The sequence below is a fragment of the Octopus sinensis genome, linkage group LG3 (genome assembly GCF_006345805.1).
Source record: "Octopus sinensis linkage group LG3, ASM634580v1, whole genome shotgun sequence".
Classification (NCBI taxonomy): domain Eukaryota; kingdom Metazoa; phylum Mollusca; class Cephalopoda; order Octopoda; family Octopodidae; genus Octopus; species Octopus sinensis.
Genome location: NC_042999.1, coordinates 69,818,545 through 69,840,081, shown reverse-complemented (window position 1 = coordinate 69,840,081; position 21,537 = coordinate 69,818,545). Strand labels below are relative to the sequence as shown.

Below are 21,537 nucleotides of genomic sequence, written 5' to 3'. Positions count from 1 at the left end.
TTCATTGATCCACTCACATCATTATTTCCTCTTTTTGGCTCTGTCTAGCTACATTAGGCTTTTTCTCTTTGATCAGTCAACCAAAATCTACTTCCACTTTTCATTTCTCATCGGTACCACCAACGAAGTTCAATATCTTACGCAAGTTTCTCTCCTTTTCCTCTCACTTACTCACATTCTGTGTTTCTCTATCTCCCTCTTTATGCTTAATGAGTAGAATGTTCTTTTCATTTCTCAATTTCTTGTTTAGGATATGAAATGAAAATAACAATCCATTCATATTAAGCAACTGTATCCCTACGTTTGCTCATCCCGGTATGTGTATGTGTGCATGTATATTGATAGATAGATATAATGTAAAACGATGGAAATGAGTGCTCAACACCGCGTTGGTGAATATAATTTCTTTATTTGTGAATTAAGCTACCATTTGTTTCATGTTAAGAAAAACAGGAAAATATCCTAGTGTCTTAATTTTTCAATCTGATCACATGGAGAAAGTGCTCACCTCAATTTTGGAAAACAGTCTCGCTTCGTTCATGGGGATTCTCGTAAATTCGCGTAACTAAAACAATGAAGTTTGTGTGCTATGTGTAATATTCGACACGGATGTTGCATGTTTTTAAAACAAAAAACATACAACATCAGATACGATACGGACATTGAAAGAAGGTGGACCATCTTCAAGAGTGGCTGTGTGGTAAGTAGCTTGCTTACGAACCACATGGTTCCAGGTTCAGTCCCACTGCGTGGCACCCTGGGCAAGTGTCTTCTACTATAGCCTCGGGCTGAGCAAAGCCGTGTGAGTGGATTTGGTAGACAGAAACTAAAGGAAGCCCGTCGTATATATATATATATATATATATATATTATATATATATATATATATATTTATATGTGTGTGTGTATGTGTCTGTGTTTGTCCCCCTCCCCAACATCGCTTGACAACCAATGCTGGTGTGTTTACGTCCCCGTAACTTAGCAGTTCAGCAAAAGAGACTGATAGAATAAGTACTAGGCTTCCAAAAATCAAGTCCTGGGGTCGATTCGCTCGATTAAAGGCGGTGCTCCAGCATGGCCGCAGTCAAATGACTGAAACAAGAAAAAAAAAGAGTAATTTGTATACGTGGGACAACAGTCATATGGGATGATATTTCTTCAGATCTTCGCTATCTCCTTTCTTGTACAGCAGAGCGGCCTTCAACTCTTCAATGGCATGATTTTTACCTGTAATTTTGTACAGAAGCAAAACTAGGCCACAACGAAGAACAAGGGCTGGTAACTACCCAAAGAGTTATATAAAAAATCGATGCAGGGAGTGTTGCTAAAAGAGTACATCCAAAGCGAAGCAGGCAGAGATAAATCTGGCATGAGAGACATCATCACCGAATACAGAGCCTGAAGTTCAGATGGACTGGACACATCGCTTGGTTTACCGACAATCAGTGGACTCACGCAGCTGTCGAATGGTATCTGTGCAAGTGGAAGAGCCCACACAGAAGGCCTCCAAAATGGTGGGTTGGTGAAATACAAGTGTTTGGAGCTATGTAGATGAGAAACACATGATCCAGAGACGAATGGATGGTATGTTGTGACCAGTGGTGTTGAAACGACACCCGATAGTCTGGTTGTCAAGGCGATATATATATATATATAATATATATATATATATATATATATATATTGCTTGCGTGTTTACGTCATAAACATTTATAAACTTTTGAGATGAGACCCCCCTTCGGTCATGACTGACAATGGGATTGCACCTAGAAAGCTACCTCCCAGACACAAGTCCGGGCAAGTTTGTTTATGGAAGGCCAGCAGTCGCCCATGCATACCGGCCTCCCCTCATCATGCCATGAGTGTTATCCAAGGGAAAGGCAAAGGCCGATACAGCTTGGCACCTGTGATTTCGCAACTCATTTCTACAGCTGAGTGAACTGGAGCAACGTGAAATAAAGTGTCTTGCTCAAGAACACAACACGCAGCCTAGTCCAGGATTTGAACTCACAACCTCACGATTGTAAGCTCGATGCTCTAACCACTGAGCCATGTGCCTTCTCAAACTTTTGAGAGAACATTAAATAATTCAAAGTGGATCTCAAAGCATATAAACCTGTAAATAATACTTTCTATTATAGGCAAAAGGCTTGAAATTTGGTGGTGGTGTGGGTGGGGAAGAGGGACAAATCAATTACACTGACCCCATAAATGAGAAAAGGTGTAGTCGGCCTCGGCGGAATTTTAACACGAAACTTAAGAACAAACGAAATGCATTTTGCCCAGCGTACTAACGTTTCTGCCAGCTCACCGCCTTAAAGCTGTAAATAATAGCATATAAATATTGGGTTGTTAAAAACCCTTTTTGACTGGAAAAAGTTGAAGGCTGCCTTTGGAGAACAAACCCACATCTGCAGACGTGATTCTACCAACTCTGTAGTCTTCCACCTATCTATTTATCTGTAATCTTCTCCTTTGTACATAATTCGTTTTCCTTCTATCATTTTTTTTTTTTTTTTCCTCTTTACTGTTTTTACCATTCATTTTCCTTTCAGCTACTGTTTTTTTCCCCTTCTGCATTCCTTCAGTATGATAGAAAGAAGGAATGCAAAAAGAGACATTTGACTCCATCTTTTATAAAGTGTGCATGTGGGGGAATGGAATAGGAGAAACAATCAGGCTAATTACCAGTTCAAGCCCACCCAAACAGTACCAACCTCATACCAATATACTACTTCTATATTCACAAGGTGGCAAGCTGATAGACTAGTTAGCATGCCAGACAAAATGCTTAGTGGCATTTTATCTGTCTCCATGCTTGGAGTTCAAATTCCACCAAGGTCAACTTTGCTTTTCATCCTTTCGGGGTTGATAAAATTAACTACCAGTTGGGCACTGGGGTCGATGTAAATGAGTTACACCATCCTCCGAAATTGCTGGCCTTGTGCCAAAATTTGAAACCCATATACTTCTATGTTATTTCAATTTTTTTTTTTTCTTAATCTTGTAAATATTCTTAATCTTGTAAATATTTTTACTCTTTATTCATATGAAAAAAATTATCAATATTAGAAAACAGCTATATTTATTTATTTTTATCATGAAGAAAATATTTCTAGTAAGAGATATTGTGCAGATTATAAAGTTACCATATATTATACAGAAATTTTATTTTACAAAAAAGAGGAGTAAAAAAAAAACTTTTGGCATGCAGTTCTGAAGCTTGTTCATTCTAACGGTGAAGCTGAACAAACTAAAATTTTTTAAAGAAAGTGACAGAATTCTAATTCTTCTCCTTCCTTTTTTTATCATTTAAAAAAAAAATATTTTGAGGATTTTGCTTGTCATCTTTATATATAACTAGCAGTATCGCCCGGCGTTGCTCAGGTTTGTAAGGGAAATAACTATAAAGCATTTTTAGAGAGTTATAGCCAAAAAATGGAAAACAATATGGTAAATTTTTTTTGAGAGTTAAAAAAGGAAGGAGTTACGTCCCCTAGACAGTTTGTGGTTCGTGTTTCTGATTCTCGACCCCATGTCGAATTTATCGATTTTTTTCAGAACTGGGGGGACTTTTCAAAATTTTGGCTGCGTTAGTTTTGAATTATGACATTGGGCTATGTGTGTGTCAAGTTTCATCAGAATCGGTTGAAAGCCGTGGTCAGGGTGAGGGTACAAGCAAACAGACACACAGAAACACGCACAGACAAACTGCCGTTTATATATAGAGAGATTATATATATATATATATATATATATATATATATATGTATATTTATATATTTATATTAAGGACATTACTATATATAAATGCCTCACACTGGGAGGGACACTTAAAGTCCCTCCTAGCATGAGGCATTTATGTATAGTAATGCCCTTAATATAAATAAATATATTTAAAGGGAATAATCAATAAATGATGCAGCACGGATTTTTGTCAGTGAACAGGTCGCGGTCTTATAGCGACGAAAATATTTTGACAAATTAAACTTAAATGTTGAAGTGAATCGAACGGCTTTTGTGTGTTTCTTAAATGGCTTACAAACACCTTCCATGCTGCAATTGTTTTCATTCCGGCACACGATCTCAGATCAAATCACTTGCTATGCAAGTACATCTCCGAAATATATATATATATATAATATATATATATATATATATATATATATTATATATATATATATATATTTATTTATTTATTTAAACATTATATAGTTATTAGACTTGATTTCTTTAGCAGACCTATTATTATCGGTGTTGTTGTTGTTATTAGAGAAAACATTCCATGTCTTTCCAAAACATTCCAAGACTTGCTAAAGCAGCATGAGAAACGAAGAGAGAACACTGCAATGTCATAGAATGCAAATATTTGGTGTCTGTTGAGAGAGGAAGAAATAAGTTTTGAATGGGATTCCTCATACAACTATATTTATCATCACCTTATGCTAACAGTTTAAAAATGTATTACAGACTAAGAAATTAATGTTATGTTATGCAGTGCAGGTTTTATCACCTTCTTTGAACTCAACACTTAATCTATTGGTGGTGGTTAAGTGTCTGAATTGTTTGTCATTCTTTATATGTCTACATCCATTAACCTCCTTCGATCGCTTTCCTATATCCAAACTTTAGTGAGGCATCACCATTTTTGCTTCTATCAGAAAAACCCAATACTACTAACTAAATCATAGGCGTGGGAGTGGCTGTGTGGTAAGTAACTTGCTTACAAACCACATGGTTCCGGGTTCAGTCCTACTGCGTGGCATCTTGGGCAAGTGTCTTCTACTATAGCCTCGGGCTGACCAAAGCCTTGTGAGTGGATTTGGTAGACAGAAACTGAAATAAGCCCGTCATTATATATATATATATATATATGTATGTATGTATGTATGTGTGTGTGTGTGTGTGTGTGTGTGTGTGTGTCCAACATCGCTTGACAACCGATGCTGGTGTGTTTTACGTCCCCGTAACTTAGCGGTTTGATAAAAGAGACTGATAGAATAAGTACTAGGCTTACAAAAAATAAGTTCTGGGTTCGATTTGCTCGACTAAAAAGGCGTTGCTCCAGCATGGCCACAGTCAAATGACTGAAACAAGTAAAAGAGTAAATCATTTTGCACTGTACAACTCCTGTTCCCAGAAAATTCTGGAATTCTCAAGTCAGGGCTCCATCAATTTTACATTAACAAATTTTAATAGCATGTGTGCTTCACATAGCATCCTGCTTCTTAAACTGCAATAAAATTCTTCTGGTCTCTTGCTAAATAGCTTTATGACTCTCTTCTAACTTATAAGTTTACCCAATTTGTCCTTCTTCAGTATACTCTGTAAGTATTCAGTACATATATTTATAAATCTTAGGAACTGTCTTATTATTATCATCATCATCATCATTGTATAACGCCCACTTTCCATGCTAGCATGGGTTGGACGATTTGACTGAGGACTGGCGAACCAGATGGTTGCACCAGGCTCCAATCTTGATCTCACAGAGTTTCTACAGCTGGATGCCCTTCCTAACGCCAACCGCTCCTAAAGTGTTGTGGGTGCTTTTATGTGCCACTGGCATTAGGGCCAGTCTGGCGGTACTGGCAACAGCCATGCTCAAATGGTGTTTTTTACATGCCATCTGCACAGGAGCCAGTCCAGCAGCACTGGCAATGACCTCGCTCGAATGTTTTTTCACATGCCACCAGCACAAGTACCAGTAAGATGATGTGGATAACAATCATGCTCGAATGGTGCTTTTTATGTGCCACTGACATGGAAGCTAATTAGCTGCTCTGGCAATGATCGTGTTTGGATGGTGCTCTTAGCGCTCCACTAGCACGGTTGCCAGTCATTGAATTTGATTTCGATTTCACTTGCCTCAACAGGTCTTTGCAAGCAGAGTTTAGTGTCCAATGAAGGAAAGGTATACATAAGTGGGCTGGTTACACACCTGACATAGGCCACGGGTTATGGTCTCACTTGGCTTGCCGGGTCTTCTCCTCAAGCACAATTTAAACAAAATGGTCTTGCTACTTTAAGAGATCAGTTTGAATTCTGTGCCAGAAAAAGCATTCATACATACACATGCGTAATAGCTACAATTCAATTTTGAGTAATCATATCACTTAATTGTTCTCTTAAACATGAGAACAATTAGAGTGACTATGGTACAATAATTATTCTTATTGATTGATTGCTCTCTTGGCCTCTGTCACTCTCCCCCACTTATAGGTATATATGTCTGTCTCTAAGCATATATACATACAGATTATATATATATGGAAAGTGGACGTTAAATGATGATGATACAGGCATGGCTGTATGGTTAAGAAGCTTGCTTCCCCACCATAAGGTCTTGGATTGGTTCAGCCCACTGTGCAACACCGTGGGAAATGTCTTCTATCACAGCCTTGTGAGTCGATTTAGAAAGAAACTGAAAGCCCATTGCATGTATGTATGAACGTGTGTGTGTGTATATATATATATATATGAATAAATGAAAGAATGGAGTTGAACGAAGATGTTAACAAAATTCCTTTACTCTCGACATATGTTTCGAAGACCACATGGTTTCATTCCAAAGGAATAAAGGGTGTATGATGCAATCTTCTCATCAGACCATGTGGTCTTCGAAACATGTCGAGAGTAAAGGAATTTTGTTAACATCTTCGTTCGACTCCATTCTTTCATTTATTCATATATAACACACAAATTTCTGCAAATGAACCCAGAGTTTCTACCCTTGGACAGGTCGCTTCAACCGTGTTTCTGACGTGAATTTGCTACCCTGATATCGGTTCAACGAATTTTCCATGCTGACGATAAACATAGGATAATTCATTCACCTATTGAAATATATATATATATATATAAAGTGTGTGTTTGCTTGAATACACAGCAATCATCTCATCCTGATAGTGTTTGTAACACATGCTTATGAATAGATTTTTCTCTTAGACAAATACTACATTGCATGCTTTTCAGTGGTGTATACACATTTAGCATGATACACAAATGTCTATTTTAATTTAATGCTGATTCAATTGTGTTTGCTGAGTTGTTTTTTATTTTTCCCCAAACCAGCAAGCATTCCACAATACCTGTGTACATATTCACTTTTTCCTAAATACTGAAGCACAAATTTTTTCTAAGCAGATGACATGTGTGTACATGGCATTGACAACCTCAAGTGAAGCAAACCACGTCTGTCATTCTTGTGAGTCTTTGTTGTGACAATGTTTGCCTTATTCTGATATAGTTCAGCAAGCCAAAAGGTGTGACTATGGTAACATTGTTTTTGATGTGTTACAAATGACTTAAAATACTCTACAAACCATACCCTATTGTCTTAAGAAAAACAGAAGAGCATACTAAATATGTTGAACAGTCTTGCCCAGGTGTTGAAACCATAATGATATCCATTACACAGCTGATGATGGATATATACATTTGATATGCTTATTTGTGAACCTTTTGTATCTTGTCGAGGTGCTAAATTATTCTTCATTGAAATTCTAATTTTCATAGGTTTAAACTTATTTAAAAGCTCTTGGTTTCTTAGTTTTTGATGGTTTTTTTTTGCATATGTTATACCGTACATTGGTATTGTGCAATTGCCCATCATAAGAAATCACATTCTGGTAAAGGTTTTACTTGCTTAAGAGTTTCTAGTTTATGGAGGTTTTGTTGCATATACTCTACCTGAACAAAAGATGTTCACAGCTGCAATATCATATATCTGTTTCATCAAAACAGTCCTGGAGCTAAACTAACAAGTTTCAGTTCCTGACATCTTTAACGTGATTGTCTATCATCCATGCCATTTTTTCAATCTTGTTTCACCAAAATATCCATAAATTAGTGCCAATAAACATCTGCATACCAGTCAAGTTAGTATTTTAACAAAACATTTCTTTTTGGCCATTGACATCCCAACTACAAAGCAAGAACAACGGATTAACAGTAGGGTTTCTCCTGGTATCTTCATTAGTTGGGCGTAAAGCCAATTGTCTTACTAGTTGTAAAGCTCAACTAACTAAACTTGGTGAAGGCAACTTTCAATGCCCAATTTAAACAATGAGTTTCAAGATACTTTTTTTATGTACAAAACAATTTATAAATTAATCAAACAGGCAAGAAAAACTATTTACAAGAATATTTTTATGACAAGCAATTTACTAATTGTAGATCAACTGGATTTAAGCTGAACAAAATCAGTTCATTCTCCTCTCTTCATATTTGTGAATGGAAAGTTAGAAGTTTATATTCAGATATTTCTATATTCTCTTTTCAATATTCTATAAGTTGATTGGCAGAATCATTAGAGCATCAGGCAAAATGCTTAGTGGTATTTGTTCTTGTTCTTTAAGTTCTGAGTTCAACTCCTGTTGAGGTCAACTTTGCTTTTTGTCATTTTGGGACTGATAAAATAAAGTGCCAGTCATGTTGGGGTGGCAATGGTAAGAAAGAGTCACATACAGCAACATTACTATATGAGGATGGAGACCCGACAAAGGCCAAAAAGGATTGGCAAATTGTCATAAAAAAAAAATTAAAAAAACACTCACACACACACTAAATTTAAAATAGGCAATTAAAAGATTGGAGGGGGTACACTTCTTGTGATGAAGAGATACTCTCCAATAAAAGAGTAATCCTTCTCCAATAACAGGAAGCTAATATCTATTTCATGAAAGGGATCATCTCCAATGGTGACAAGTAAAGAGCCCTTCTCCCTGAATAAAATTATTTCCACAGCCCTGTACAACAAAAATAACAAAAATCTACTGTAAGATACTGCTGCAGTAAGTCTCAAACTGGGTTACAGGTAACTCTCAGGACATACAAAAGATATCATAGGGGTATGTGAGATTTGTAAAAATAGAGGAATTTTGAAGTAATCAAAATTAGCTTCTCTTCATGTACCTTCAAACCTAGTAAATATATATTAACAGAAAAACTTTGTCAATTATACTGTTTGGAAGTCCTGACTTCCAAATATAATAAACAATTACAAATTGTTGGTTTTATGAATGGCACCCACTATTGTCTGTTTTACGGTATCCAACTAGTTTGCATAATATTCTTCATAAAGGAAACACTAACACTGCCAGGCAAAACAAATGAGAACTCCTTTGCTATTGTCTCTTTTTTTTCTTTTACTCTTTTACTTGTTTCAGTCATTTGACTGTGGCCATGCTGGAGCACCACCTTTAGTCAAGCAAATCGATCCCAGGGCAGGGTTTATTCTTTGTAAGCCTAGGACTTATTCTATCGGTCTCTTTTGCTGAACTAAGTTACGAGGACGTAAACACACCAGCATCGGTTGTCAAGCAATGTTGGGAGGACAAACACAGACACACAAACATATACACAAACACACACACATATGACAGGCTTCCTTCAGTTTCCATCTACCAAATCCACTCACAAGGCTTTGGTCGGCCCGAGCTATAGTAGAAAACACTTGCCCAAGGTGCCACACAGTGGGTCTGAACCCGGAACCATGTGGTTCATAAGCAAGCTACTTACCACACAGCCACTCCTATGCCTATAGGTGCAATGTGTGTGTCTGTGTATGTATTATCTATCTATATAATAATTTTTGGTTACCTCAAATATGTTCAGGATATATTTGATCTGGGAAGTTTCCTGTTCAAGGGGAGGGACAATTCCAGTACTTGATTAGTATTTTATTTTATTAACCTGGAGGGAAGGAAGGCAAAGTAGACCTCAGTAAAATATCGATTCAGAAAATAGAGCCGGTAAAGAGCTAGGACCAGCGTACAAAGAAATGTAAGAAAATCTGAATTTCAATCAAGTGTTCCATGGATGTTCACCACATGTTACAACTCAGTGATTCGCAAGATATGGGTTCTTTTTTTCACATGAATGACTAAAGAACTCTGAATTTCCATGAGTGACTAAAGACATCATGGAAGATTCTGGATTCAACAGCTTGAAATAATATAAGGAGGACACAAATAGGTGTTGTAGAAAGGATGCTTATAATTGGTGCAATGTGTGTGTGTCTGTGTATATATATATATATAAAATAATTTTTTGGTTAACTCAAATATGTTCAGGATATATCTGATCTGTAAAAATGCCATTTTCACTGTGATTCACCATGGGGAAAATTCCCTGCTTTAGGCAAAATATGAAAAATGTTAGTCATTTCATAACACTCACATACGGTCTTATATATGCATTTCAAGTTACTGGTCCTGTTTGGTATCTAATGCTGATGAGAGCACAACTCCAAAATGACAGGAAGCTTTCACTAGCTTATTAGAAATCACTAGAAATTATCCATGGGATATGTACTGTGACTGTCAGGCCAGAACAAGATAAATGGTTGACATGCAAAGTAAAGTAATGAAATAAACAAGCTTTTTGACCAGTTCAAATATGTTGGGCCAAGTATGTCCCAAGTAGATTTGAAGTGGTTGAAAATTTTATTTCACAACACTGCATGCCAACCATTTGTGTGTGTGTGTGTGTGTGGTGTTAATTATTGTTTTAATTAAATACAAGCCCATGTATTGCATAGCATCTTTCAACCTCGTTCTTATATAATTTTTGCTTGTTTATCCCATTCCTCAGATATCTGTAAGCCCTGTTTAATCTCCGTTTTTCTTGTAGTTAAAGAAATAAAAAAGTTCAATGAGGGGCACATGTTCCATAAAGAGGAGACACTTTCTGGAGCATAATTCTTAGAATGTTTCACAAAATACCTTCTGGAATTTGTTGCGGCTTTTTATATTGTGAATTTAAATTCTGCCAAGGTTAACTTTGCTGTTTATCCTTAAAATAATGTACCATTTCAGCACTGGGATTGATGTCAAAGACTAACCCCAACATCCAAAATTTCAGACTTTGTGCTTTGAGTAGAAAGAATTATTATCATTATAATTAAGGCTGTGAGTTGACAGAATTGTTAGCATGCCAGACAATGTTTAGCAGCATGTCTTCTAGCTTTATGTTCTGAGTTCAATTCTGCTGAGGTCAGTTATTCCATTCATTCTTTCAAGGTCAATAAAATAAGTATCAGTTAAGCACTGGGGTCAATGAAATCAACATGACCCCTCCGCAAAATTTCAGGCATTGTGCCTGTAGTAGAAAGAATTATTATTATTATTATATTATTATTATTATTCATCGTTTAATGTCCGCTTTCCATGCTAGCATGGATTGGATGATTTGACTGAGGACTGGTGAACCAGATGGCTGCACCAGGCTCCAATCTTGATTTGGCAGAGTTTCTACAGCTGGATCCTAACACCAACTACTCCGAGAGTGTAGTGGGTGCTTTAATGTGCCACCGGCATGAGGGCCAGTCAGGCGGTACTGGCAACGATCACGGAAAAATCGTGTTTTTTTTTTTTTTTTACGTGTCACCTGCACACCGGCACAAGTGACAGTAAGGTGATGCTGGTAACGATCATGTTTGAATGGTGCTTTTTATGTACCACTGGCATGAACGCCAGGTAGCCACTCTGGCAGCGATCATGCTCGGATGGTGCTCTTGGTGCTCCACAAGCAAGGATGCCAGTCATCGAATTTGATTTTGATTCCGATTTCACTTGCCTCAACAGGTCTTCACAAGCAGTGTCCAATGAAGGGAAGGTACACATAAGTGGGCTGGTTCTACCCCTGGCTTAGGCCACAAGGTTATGGTCTCACTTGGCTTGCCAGGTCTTCTCAAGCACAGCATATTTCCAAAATTGTTGGTCACTGGCCATTGCCTCGATGAGGCCTCTTATTATTATTATTATTAAGGTGGCGAGGTAGCAGAATTGTTAATGTGCTGGGAAAAATGCTTAGCAGCTTTTCATCTATCTTTACATTTTGAGTTCAAATTCTGCTGAAGTCAACTTTGCCTTTCATCCTTTTGGGGTCAATTGAGAACCAGTGAAACACTGGGGTCGATGTAATTTAGTCCCCTCCTCCAAAATTCCTGGCCTTGTGCTTTTAGTAGAAAGGATTATTATTATTAGTTGCAGGCTGGCAGAATTGTTAGCATGCCAAATGAAAGGCTTAGCTGCATTTTGTCCATCTTTACATTCTGAGTTTAAATTCCACCGAGGTCAACTTTGCCTTTCTTCCTTTTGAAGTCTATAAAATAAGTACCAATTGAACACTGGGGTCCCAATAATCAACTTACTCCTCCCCTAAAAAATTGATGGCCTTGTGCTAAAATTCGAAACCTTTATTATTATTATTATTATTATTATTATTATTATTTGTCATGACCCTGTGTAAGAAATCAATATAATCCAATAGCCCAGATTATATGTAAATCTGAATACTTTACAAATTGCGAAAATCTAATCAATTTTAACGTTTATTTGATAATTCTTATTTTGATATGATTTTTAAAAAACATTTTTTTCAGATGTGGTACTCTGTTTAATTATTCTTGGTGTATTATTATTGCTGACAGTTATAGAAATAATAATGAAAAGACGAGAGATTGCAGCTGAAAAGTAAGTATACACTTGATCTATCCAGTTCAGTAAGCATAAAGCTCAATCATAATCTATCACTTTTACAATGCAGAAACAAGAGAGAGAGAGAGATTTTCCATGCAGGCCTTGCTTCAGATAATCCCTCAGTTTAAGACCTATATCCTATTGTTGAATACATTTAGTGGAGTCAGGGCATAGCTTCTTTCCTTTAACCCCTTGGCATTCCGATTGTTTTATCAAATATGTTTATTTATTCACAGTTTTGAATTTATCCTGCATTATCTTGTAGCTTTGAGATTTTGATTAAACAACTATATTTTTCAGAGTAACATTGTAGGGTAGGTGTGAGAGGCTGGATCTGGCCACTTTGAACATAAAACAGGAAGAATATTTTGGTTGGATATGGGATATGGCTGGTTTAAATGCTAAATGGTTAAGCAGCCTTAGAGGCCCTGAAAAGGGTCAGAGGTGCAGTCCTTCCTCCTCTGAATAAGTCATAGGAAAAGAATCTTTGGTAATCTTTAAATAATGTTAAAATTATATTTTTATGTGAGCGCCAAGTCAAAGATTTGTAAGGAAGTTAAATGGGTGAGCAATAAGATACCTCTTCCTTCAAATATAAATATCTGATTGCTGTTGTTATTCACTTCTGGATAACATCAATGTTTGAATCTGCCACAATATATTAAAAATGAAGAGATATGCTATTGATTGGATTATTGCTGTTCTTCGTACCCCATCCCCATAAATTAATAAATGGATGAATAATTTTCTAGTTTTGTTTCGTGATGTCTGAAGTATAGAATGATCCCACCATAGATTCTCAAACTGGGGTGCTTGTTACAGGGCTGAAGAATCAACAAGGCAGACTGTTATAAGTGGCCAAAAACATATTAGAAGCATTCACTGGAGTCTCTGATCAGACTATGAACATCTATTTTCCTCTTAGTGTTCCCTTAAAAGTTCATCAGTGCAACTTCTCATGCTTTGACTGTCATTAAAAAAATTTACTAATTATAAATGAACCTGAAGGCATTTCAAGTTTTCAAATTCCTTTATATTTTTTTTAAGCCAAAAGTTCTTTAGGTTTTTTAAAAGACATCCATTAGCAGAGTTAACACTGTAAAAGTGAAGAATGCTTCATTACTCTGCTGTATTGTCAAATCTTCATCTGATTTGGAAAGAGATACACTATTCCAAACTGTGGCACTTGTGCTGGTGGCACGTGAATAAACATTCAAGCGAGGTTGTTGCCAGTGCCGCTGGACTGGCTCCTGTGCAGGTGGCACATAAAAAGCACCATTTGAGCGTGGCCGTTGCCAGTACCGCCTGACTGGCCCTCGTGCCGGTGGCACATAAAAGCATTCACTACACTCTCAGATTGGTTGGCGTTAGGAAGGGCATCCGGCTGTATAAAACTCTGCCAGATCAGACTGGAGCCTGGTGCAGCCATCTGGTTTGCCAGTCCTTGGTCAAATTGTCCAACCCATGTTAGCAGGGAGAGCGGACGTTAAACGAGGATGATGATGATGACACTAAAAGTCTTCAGCAGCATCTCAATGATTAATTAATTATGGCCCAATTGACACTGCCACCTCATTGGAGTTTCATTAATTATACTCCATGTACAATTCTACCCAACACTGACAGTTGTCTAACAGATGTATTCATTCTTGTTGTCTGTCTCCAGGTCAGCTGTCATTGGGCAAACCTGTGATCAAAGGTGTTCCAGCTGTGACTATCCTGTCTTCATATGCAGATATAGTTGATCTGTAGCTATATTATCAAATATAGCTTTCTTTTATTAAGGTGACAAGATGTTATTCAAAAGATATTTCACTATTGTTTCTGGTAGATGGACAACTCTATTGAGGTGCCCTGTTGGCTCATAGCTATCATTTGTAAAATTACCACATTCGAATAACTGAAGTGTCTGTCATATTGTTCTAGACTAAAGTCTAAAATCAAGCATTATTCTTATTTTGAAAGACTGCTCTTTTACTTGTTTCAGTCATGTGACTGTGGCCTTGTTGGATCACCACCTTTAGTCGAGCAAATCGACCCCAGGACTTATTCTTTGTAAGCCTAGTATTTATTCTATCAGTCTCTTTTGCCGAACCTCTAAGTTATGGGAATGTAAACACACCAGCATCGGTTGTCAAGCGATGTTAAGGGGGCAGACACACACACACACACATATATATATATATACATATACATACATATGTATGTATTTTAACCCTAAGTTTTTACTGACCAGTCCTACGATCAAAGGCATTCCAGATTTAACCAGTCTGTCCTTCTCCCAAACATTGTATTATATTTTGGACTTCATCCAATGTACCATTTCTGTCCAAGTAAGTGATGTATAAATTAAAGGAGATTTCACAATCATTTCTAGCAATTTGTGCATTTTGGAAGCTTAGTGAAAGTTGAGATTAAATTTTGCCTTCACTTAATATCAGAAATTTGATACATCTCTTGGCATTGGTACAGTTAGAAATATAAAAAATATTAATGCCAATACCCTTGATATCTTTGTCCTCTGATAAAATATAACTGATTAGAAAGAAACAGATATAATTTATTATTAGCTCTTCTCTCTTTCTGCCTCAATACTTGCAGCTTATATTAACTTGTGCGACATTTTCAAAAGTTTATCTATCTCAAGATTTCAGTGTGTCTCACAGACACTACACCTGGAATATCTGGTAGATAATATGTATTTACTGAAAGCTCTTTTTTTTTTCTTTAAGATTACTGATGGTAACTATAATAATGTTGCAATGTATTCTTGCCATAATCTAAAGTCGGCAGCAGACAACCAACTATAAACAATTATAGTTAGCTGGAAATTTAAGATCAGAAGCATATTAGAGGTGGCAGTAGGTATGGTGTAAGGAAGAAAAAGAACATGCCAGATATATATATATATATATATATATATATATATACACACACACACACACACAAGTGTTTGTGTATATCTATATATATGTGTGCATATGTGTATGTATATATATATATATATATATATATATTATATATATATATATACATATATACACCAAAGTGTATATTTTGGTGTATATATATTTATATACACACCAAAAACCCTGCCACATAAAGGAAAAGGAAAGGACTACGCACCACCTGCCCCAAAACGGAGGTACACAGATGTAGTGCATGTTACAAACCATCAACATGTTATTGAAAGGGCAGCTGCTGAACAAGAATCTTTTTTTGTACATGGCACAAAAGATTGTACAGCAGCTAACCTGGCTCCATCAAACTCAAACTCACAGATGGGACTATCCACAATACACAAGACCACCACAGCAAATAGACCCAAGGTGGACACCATTGGCAACAACACACACATCACCTCGATGCTCCTACTGAACATCAGAGGACTGCTAACACTCAGTAATAGGACAAAAATCCCGTTCTTGAGAGACTTTGTTGCATGCAATCAAGCCTTATGCATAGCATTTACGGAAACACACCTGAAACCGGACATAGCAGATGCAGAAATACATATACCACAGTATGTTGTACTACGGACCGACAGAAAAGAAAGGAGTCATGGAGGAGTTGCTATGTACATCCGTGAGGACCTCACACCCCAGGTCCTTTTGTCATACTCAAATTCGGCGTGTGACACACTAATTGTACATATAAGGCAACTCGGTGTAGTTATATGTGCTACATATCGTCCTCCAGATGCTCCAAGTCATGTAGGCAATTTTGAAGACTGCCTTACAAAAATAGAAGTTCTAGTCATATTAAAACAACACATAAGTGTACTTCTTATAGGAGACTTCAATCTGCCCAATGTCAGATGGCCCAAGGGCCTTTCTCTCCCAGGAATGACACGATGCGAACAAGGACAGGCGAGGTCCCTCCACTCTGCACATGGAGCAAATAATACTCCAACCAACCAGGGCAGGTAACATACTGGATCTCTGCTTCACAAATAATATGGATCTCATCCATAATGTGAAAGTGACACCGACCCTACTCTTGGATCACAACATGTTAGAGCTGACCATGTACGGGCCAAAGGAAAGCATGGACATGCAACCTACAAGAAACTCTCAGAATCTTTCCAGCTTGAACTTCCATAAAGCAAACTGGAAACAAATTGAGAAAGAGATCCTCAAACAAAACTGGCCTGAATGTCTATCCTCACCAGACATCGACATGAAACTTCAACAATTCATGTCTGTAATGCAAGCCATATGCTACAAATGTGTCCCAGAGAGAAAGGCCACTATACACAAGAACAAACTCCTCAGAGAGAGGAAAATTCTAATGAGACGGCATACAAAAGTTTCAAATCGCCTAAACAAACAAATTGAAAGCAGTGAAAAGTCCCGCCTGAAAATAAAACTGCTGGAAATTGAAAAATGTCTGCAACTCTCCCATGAAAAAGAAAGAGCAGACAAAGAAGCCTGGGCTATAGACAACATAAAATCTAACCCCAGAGCTTTATACAAGTTTTCCAAAGAAACAGCTATGGTGCACTGTAGGATAGGGTCACTCCTTGAAAAAGATAGTACACTCACAGGAAATCCAATGAGGATAAGTGAAATACTAAATGAGCAATTCAAAAGTATTTTCACTCCACCTCTAGGGCATTTTCAAGTCAGCAATCCAACTGACTTCTTTACCACTGCAGATATGAAATCAGAGGCAACGATGATTGATTACATCAATATAAAGGAAGACGATGAAATGAACCCAATCTCAACTACTGGCCCCGATGGATTCCCAGCAATCCTACTAAAAGTATGTAAGAGAGTCCTAGCAAGACCACTGCAGTTCCTCTTTCAGAGCTTCCTTAGAACTGGCAAACTTCCAAGAAAACTGAAGGAGGTTAAAATATGCCCTATTCATAAAGGAGGTAGCGGAGTGGAGGCCAAGAACTACAGACCTATCTCTCTGACCTCACACATCAGCAAGGTCAAGGAACGAATAGTCAGAAGGAAACTAATTGCCTTCCTTGAAGAAAATAACTTGCTGCCTGACACCCAACATGGTTTCCGACCAGGAAGAAGCTTCTTAACTCAGCTCCTACAACACTATGACTGGGTGCTGAAACAACTGGTCAACCACTCAAATGTGGAAGTGATATATCTAGACTTTGCAAAGGCCTTTGATAAAGTTGATCATGGAATGATATGTCACAATCTGCATGATCTTGGCATAGTAAGAAAATTGAGAGAATGGCTTCATGACTTTCTGAAGGATAGAAGTCAGGTGGTGGTAGCCAATGGGGCCACCTCCAATAACGCAGATAGTGAGCGGTGTTCCACAAGGCAATGTTTTGGGACCACTGCTATTCATAATGGCCGCCTCAGACATGCCCTCAGCCACGCAGAGAGCCACGATCACACGTTATGCTGATGATACAAAAGTTTTACAGGTAATACAGAACCCTGGAGACACTAAACACCTGCAATGTAAGCTGGACAAAATATACAAGTGGGCTAAACTGAATAGCATGCAGTTCAATGCTGAAAAGTTTCAAGCTTTATGATATCAGCATGCAAAACTAAATGCAATACCCAATAAATACACTGGACCTGGGGGGATTGCAATCCCAGAGGCAAAATCAGTGCGAGACCTGGGTATTTACATGAGTAATAATGCAACCTTTCATGTGCATGTTGCTAAATTGGCAATGAAATGTAGGCGGCTGACCAGATGGATTCTTAGAACCTTTAGAACAAGAGACCAGGAAACCATGATGGTCCTCTGGAGGACACTTATCCTAAGCCACTTTGACTATTGTTCTTAGCTATGGTTACCATCCAGTATCAAGTTAATCACAGAACTTGAGGCGATCCAACAAAGCTACACGAAGAAGATAGCCTCTGTGCAGCATATAAGCTACTGGGAAAGACTCAAGAGATTAAGACTCTATTCCTTAGAGCATAGGCGAGAAAGATATGCCATAATATACATCTGGAAGATCCTAGAAGGACTTGTCCCAAACTTTGGCATCGAGAGTTACACAAATGCTAGAACTGGGCGCCACTGCATAGTGCCAAGGACTCCAAATTTGCCATCAAGATGTAGGAAAATATACTGTGATAGCCTGAGCTTCAGAGGCCCAAAGCTCTTCAATATCCTCCTGAAGAACCTAAGAGACCTGCATGGGGTGGATGCAGATGTCTTTAAAATAAAACAGGATTTCTTCCTGTCAGGTGTCCCAGATAAACCAACTTCATGGCAGGAGGTGCAGATAAGGGCAACCGCATCAAACTCTCTCATGCACCAAATGGCAATTGCTAAAAAGCATTCGTGAAGAAAAATCATGTAGTAACACAAATGGCGGTGCCCCAGCATGGCCACAGCTCATAAGCTGAAACTAGAATCAATCAATCAATCATATATACATATATGTATATATACATATACAAGCATTAAAGACCCGTCGTTGCCGGGTCATAGTGCTAGTGCATGTATATATGCGTATATATATGTGTACATATTACATGTACATCTATATATATATAAATCTACACATAAAATGTAAAATACAAAGTTATATCTTGATATTTCTAGTGATAACAATACTCAAAATATATAACAGACTGCAATCGTTAGCTCTTCTTTTTTCTCTACATTGTATACTTTATAGACAATGGACTTTTCTTTAATTTAATTTATTATTATCCATCTGGACTATTCCATTTCTGCACGCTAATTTTTAATTTAATTCCCATTCATGTGAAACCACTTATTCAAGTGCAAATCATTGATGCAATTTTATACCAATTGCTATTTTTACTTATATTATACTTTAGTTTGATTTTAATTATTACTTACTACATATAATTCAATTGTTATTATTATTTTTATTGTTAAAGTGAAAGCAACTGACATAAAATATAGAAATATTTTTGTTTCACTTTTAACACGTAATACTGAAATAGTGGAGAAGATATGATATTGCTATGGGCTCGCTGTAGGAAAGAAGTTGAACATTTTTTTGCCGATAACACTCCCCGGACGCTAAGTAAGACATATGTAAAATTTGAATGAAATTGGTTGTGTAGTTCTCAAGTTTTAGGGAAACACACAGACAGACAGATACACATTCTCAGTTTTATATATGTAAAGATACATACGTGTATATACATACGTATAGATGCATATACATATATGCATACATGCATATACATAGATACATATATATATATATATATATACAGGAAAACCAATGAGGGTAAGTGAAATACTGAATGAGCAATTCAAGAGTGTTTTCACTCCACCCCTTGGGCATCTCCAAATCACCAATCCAACTGACTTTTTTACCACTGCAGATATAAAATCAGAGGCGGCGACGATAGATTACATCGATATAAAGGAAGACGATGTAACCAAGGCTATAGATGAAATGAAAACAGACTCAGCTACTGGCCCCGATGGATTCCCGGCAATCCTCCTAAAAGCATGTAAGAGAGTCCTAGCAAGACCACTGCAGTTCCTCTTTCAGAGCTTCCTTGCAGCTGGCAAACTTCCAGGAAAACTGAAGGAAGGTAAAATATGCCCCATTCATAAAGGAGGTAGCAGAGCGGAAGCCAAGAACTATAGACCTATCTCTCTGACCTCACACATCAGCAAGGTCATGGAACGAATAGTCAGAAGGAAGCTGATCACCTTCCTTGAAGAGAATGACTTGCTGCCCGACACCCAACATGGTTTCCGACCAGGGAGAAGCTGTTTAACTCAGCTCCTACAACACTATGACTGGGTGCTGAAACGGCTGCTCAACCACTCAAATGTGGAAGTCATATATCTCGACTTTGCAAAGGCCTTTGATAAAGTCGATCATGGAATGATGTCACAAACTGCGTGATCTCAACATAGTTGGAAAACTGGGAGAATGGCTTCATGACTTTCTGAAGGATAGAAGTCAGGTGGTAGTAGCCAATGGGGCCACCTCCATTAACACACAAATAGTGAGCGGTGTTCCGCAGGGCACTGTTCTGGGACCACTACTGTTCATAATGGCCCTCTCAGACATGCCCTCAGCCACGCAGAGAGCCACGATCACAAGTTATGCAGATGATACAAAAGTTTCACAGGCAATACAGAACCCTGAGGACACTAAACACCTGCAATGTGAGCTGGACGAAATATACAAGTTGGCTGAAAAGAATAGCATGCAGTTCAATGCTGGAAAGTTTCAAGCTTTATACTATCAGCATGCAAAACTGAATGCAATACCCAATGAATACACTGGACCCGGAGGGATTGCAATCCCAGAGGCACAATCAGTGCGTGACCTGGGTATTCACATGAGTGATGACGCGACCTTTCATGTACATGTTGCTAAACTGACAATGAAATGTAGACGGCTGGCTGGATGGATTCTTAGAACCTTTAGAACAAGAGAACAAAAAACCATGATGGTCCTCTGGAAGACACTTGTCCTAAGCCACTTTGACTATTGCTCTCAGCTATGGTCACCATCCAGTGTCAAGTTGATCACAGAACTTGAGGCGATCCAACGAAGCTACACAAAGAAGATAGCCTCTATGCAGAATGTAAGCTACTGGGAAAGACTCAAGAGATTAAAATTATATTCCCTGGAGCGTAGGCGGGAAAGATATGCCATAATATACATCTGGAAGATCCTGGAGGGAAGTGTCCTGAACTTTGGCATCGAGAGTTACGCAAATGCCAGAACTGGGCGCCACTGCGTGGTGCCTAGGACTCCAAACCTGCCATCAAGATGTAGGACAAGATTCTGTGATAGCCTGGGCTTCCGAGGCCCACAGCTCTTCAATATCCTCCCGAAGAACCTGAGAGACCTGCATGGGGTGGATACAGATGTCTTTAAAATGAAGCTGGATCTCTTCCTGTCAGGTGTCCCAGATGAACCAACTTCACGGCAGGAGGGGCAGCTGCATCGAACTCTCTCATGCACCAAATAGCAGTTGCTAGAAAGCCTCCATGAAGTGAAACCAAGTAGCAACACCAAATGGCGGTGCCCCAGCATGGCCACAGCTCATAAGCTGAAACTAGAATCAATCAATCAATCATATATACATATATGTAT

General features: G+C 38.0%; 1 protein-coding gene across 1 annotated transcript in view; it reads left to right on the top strand.

Annotated features, from left to right (window-relative positions):
- Window positions 1-21,537, top strand: part of LOC115209609 (fibrillin-1-like) — a 289,329-nt gene that overhangs the window by 253,290 nt on the left and 14,502 nt on the right. Inside the window, exon 22 of the mRNA XM_029778049.2 lies at window positions 12,389-12,479. Coding sequence (XP_029633909.2) covers window positions 12,389-12,479 — 91 coding nt within the window. The remainder of the gene's footprint in view (window positions 1-12,388; window positions 12,480-21,537) is intronic.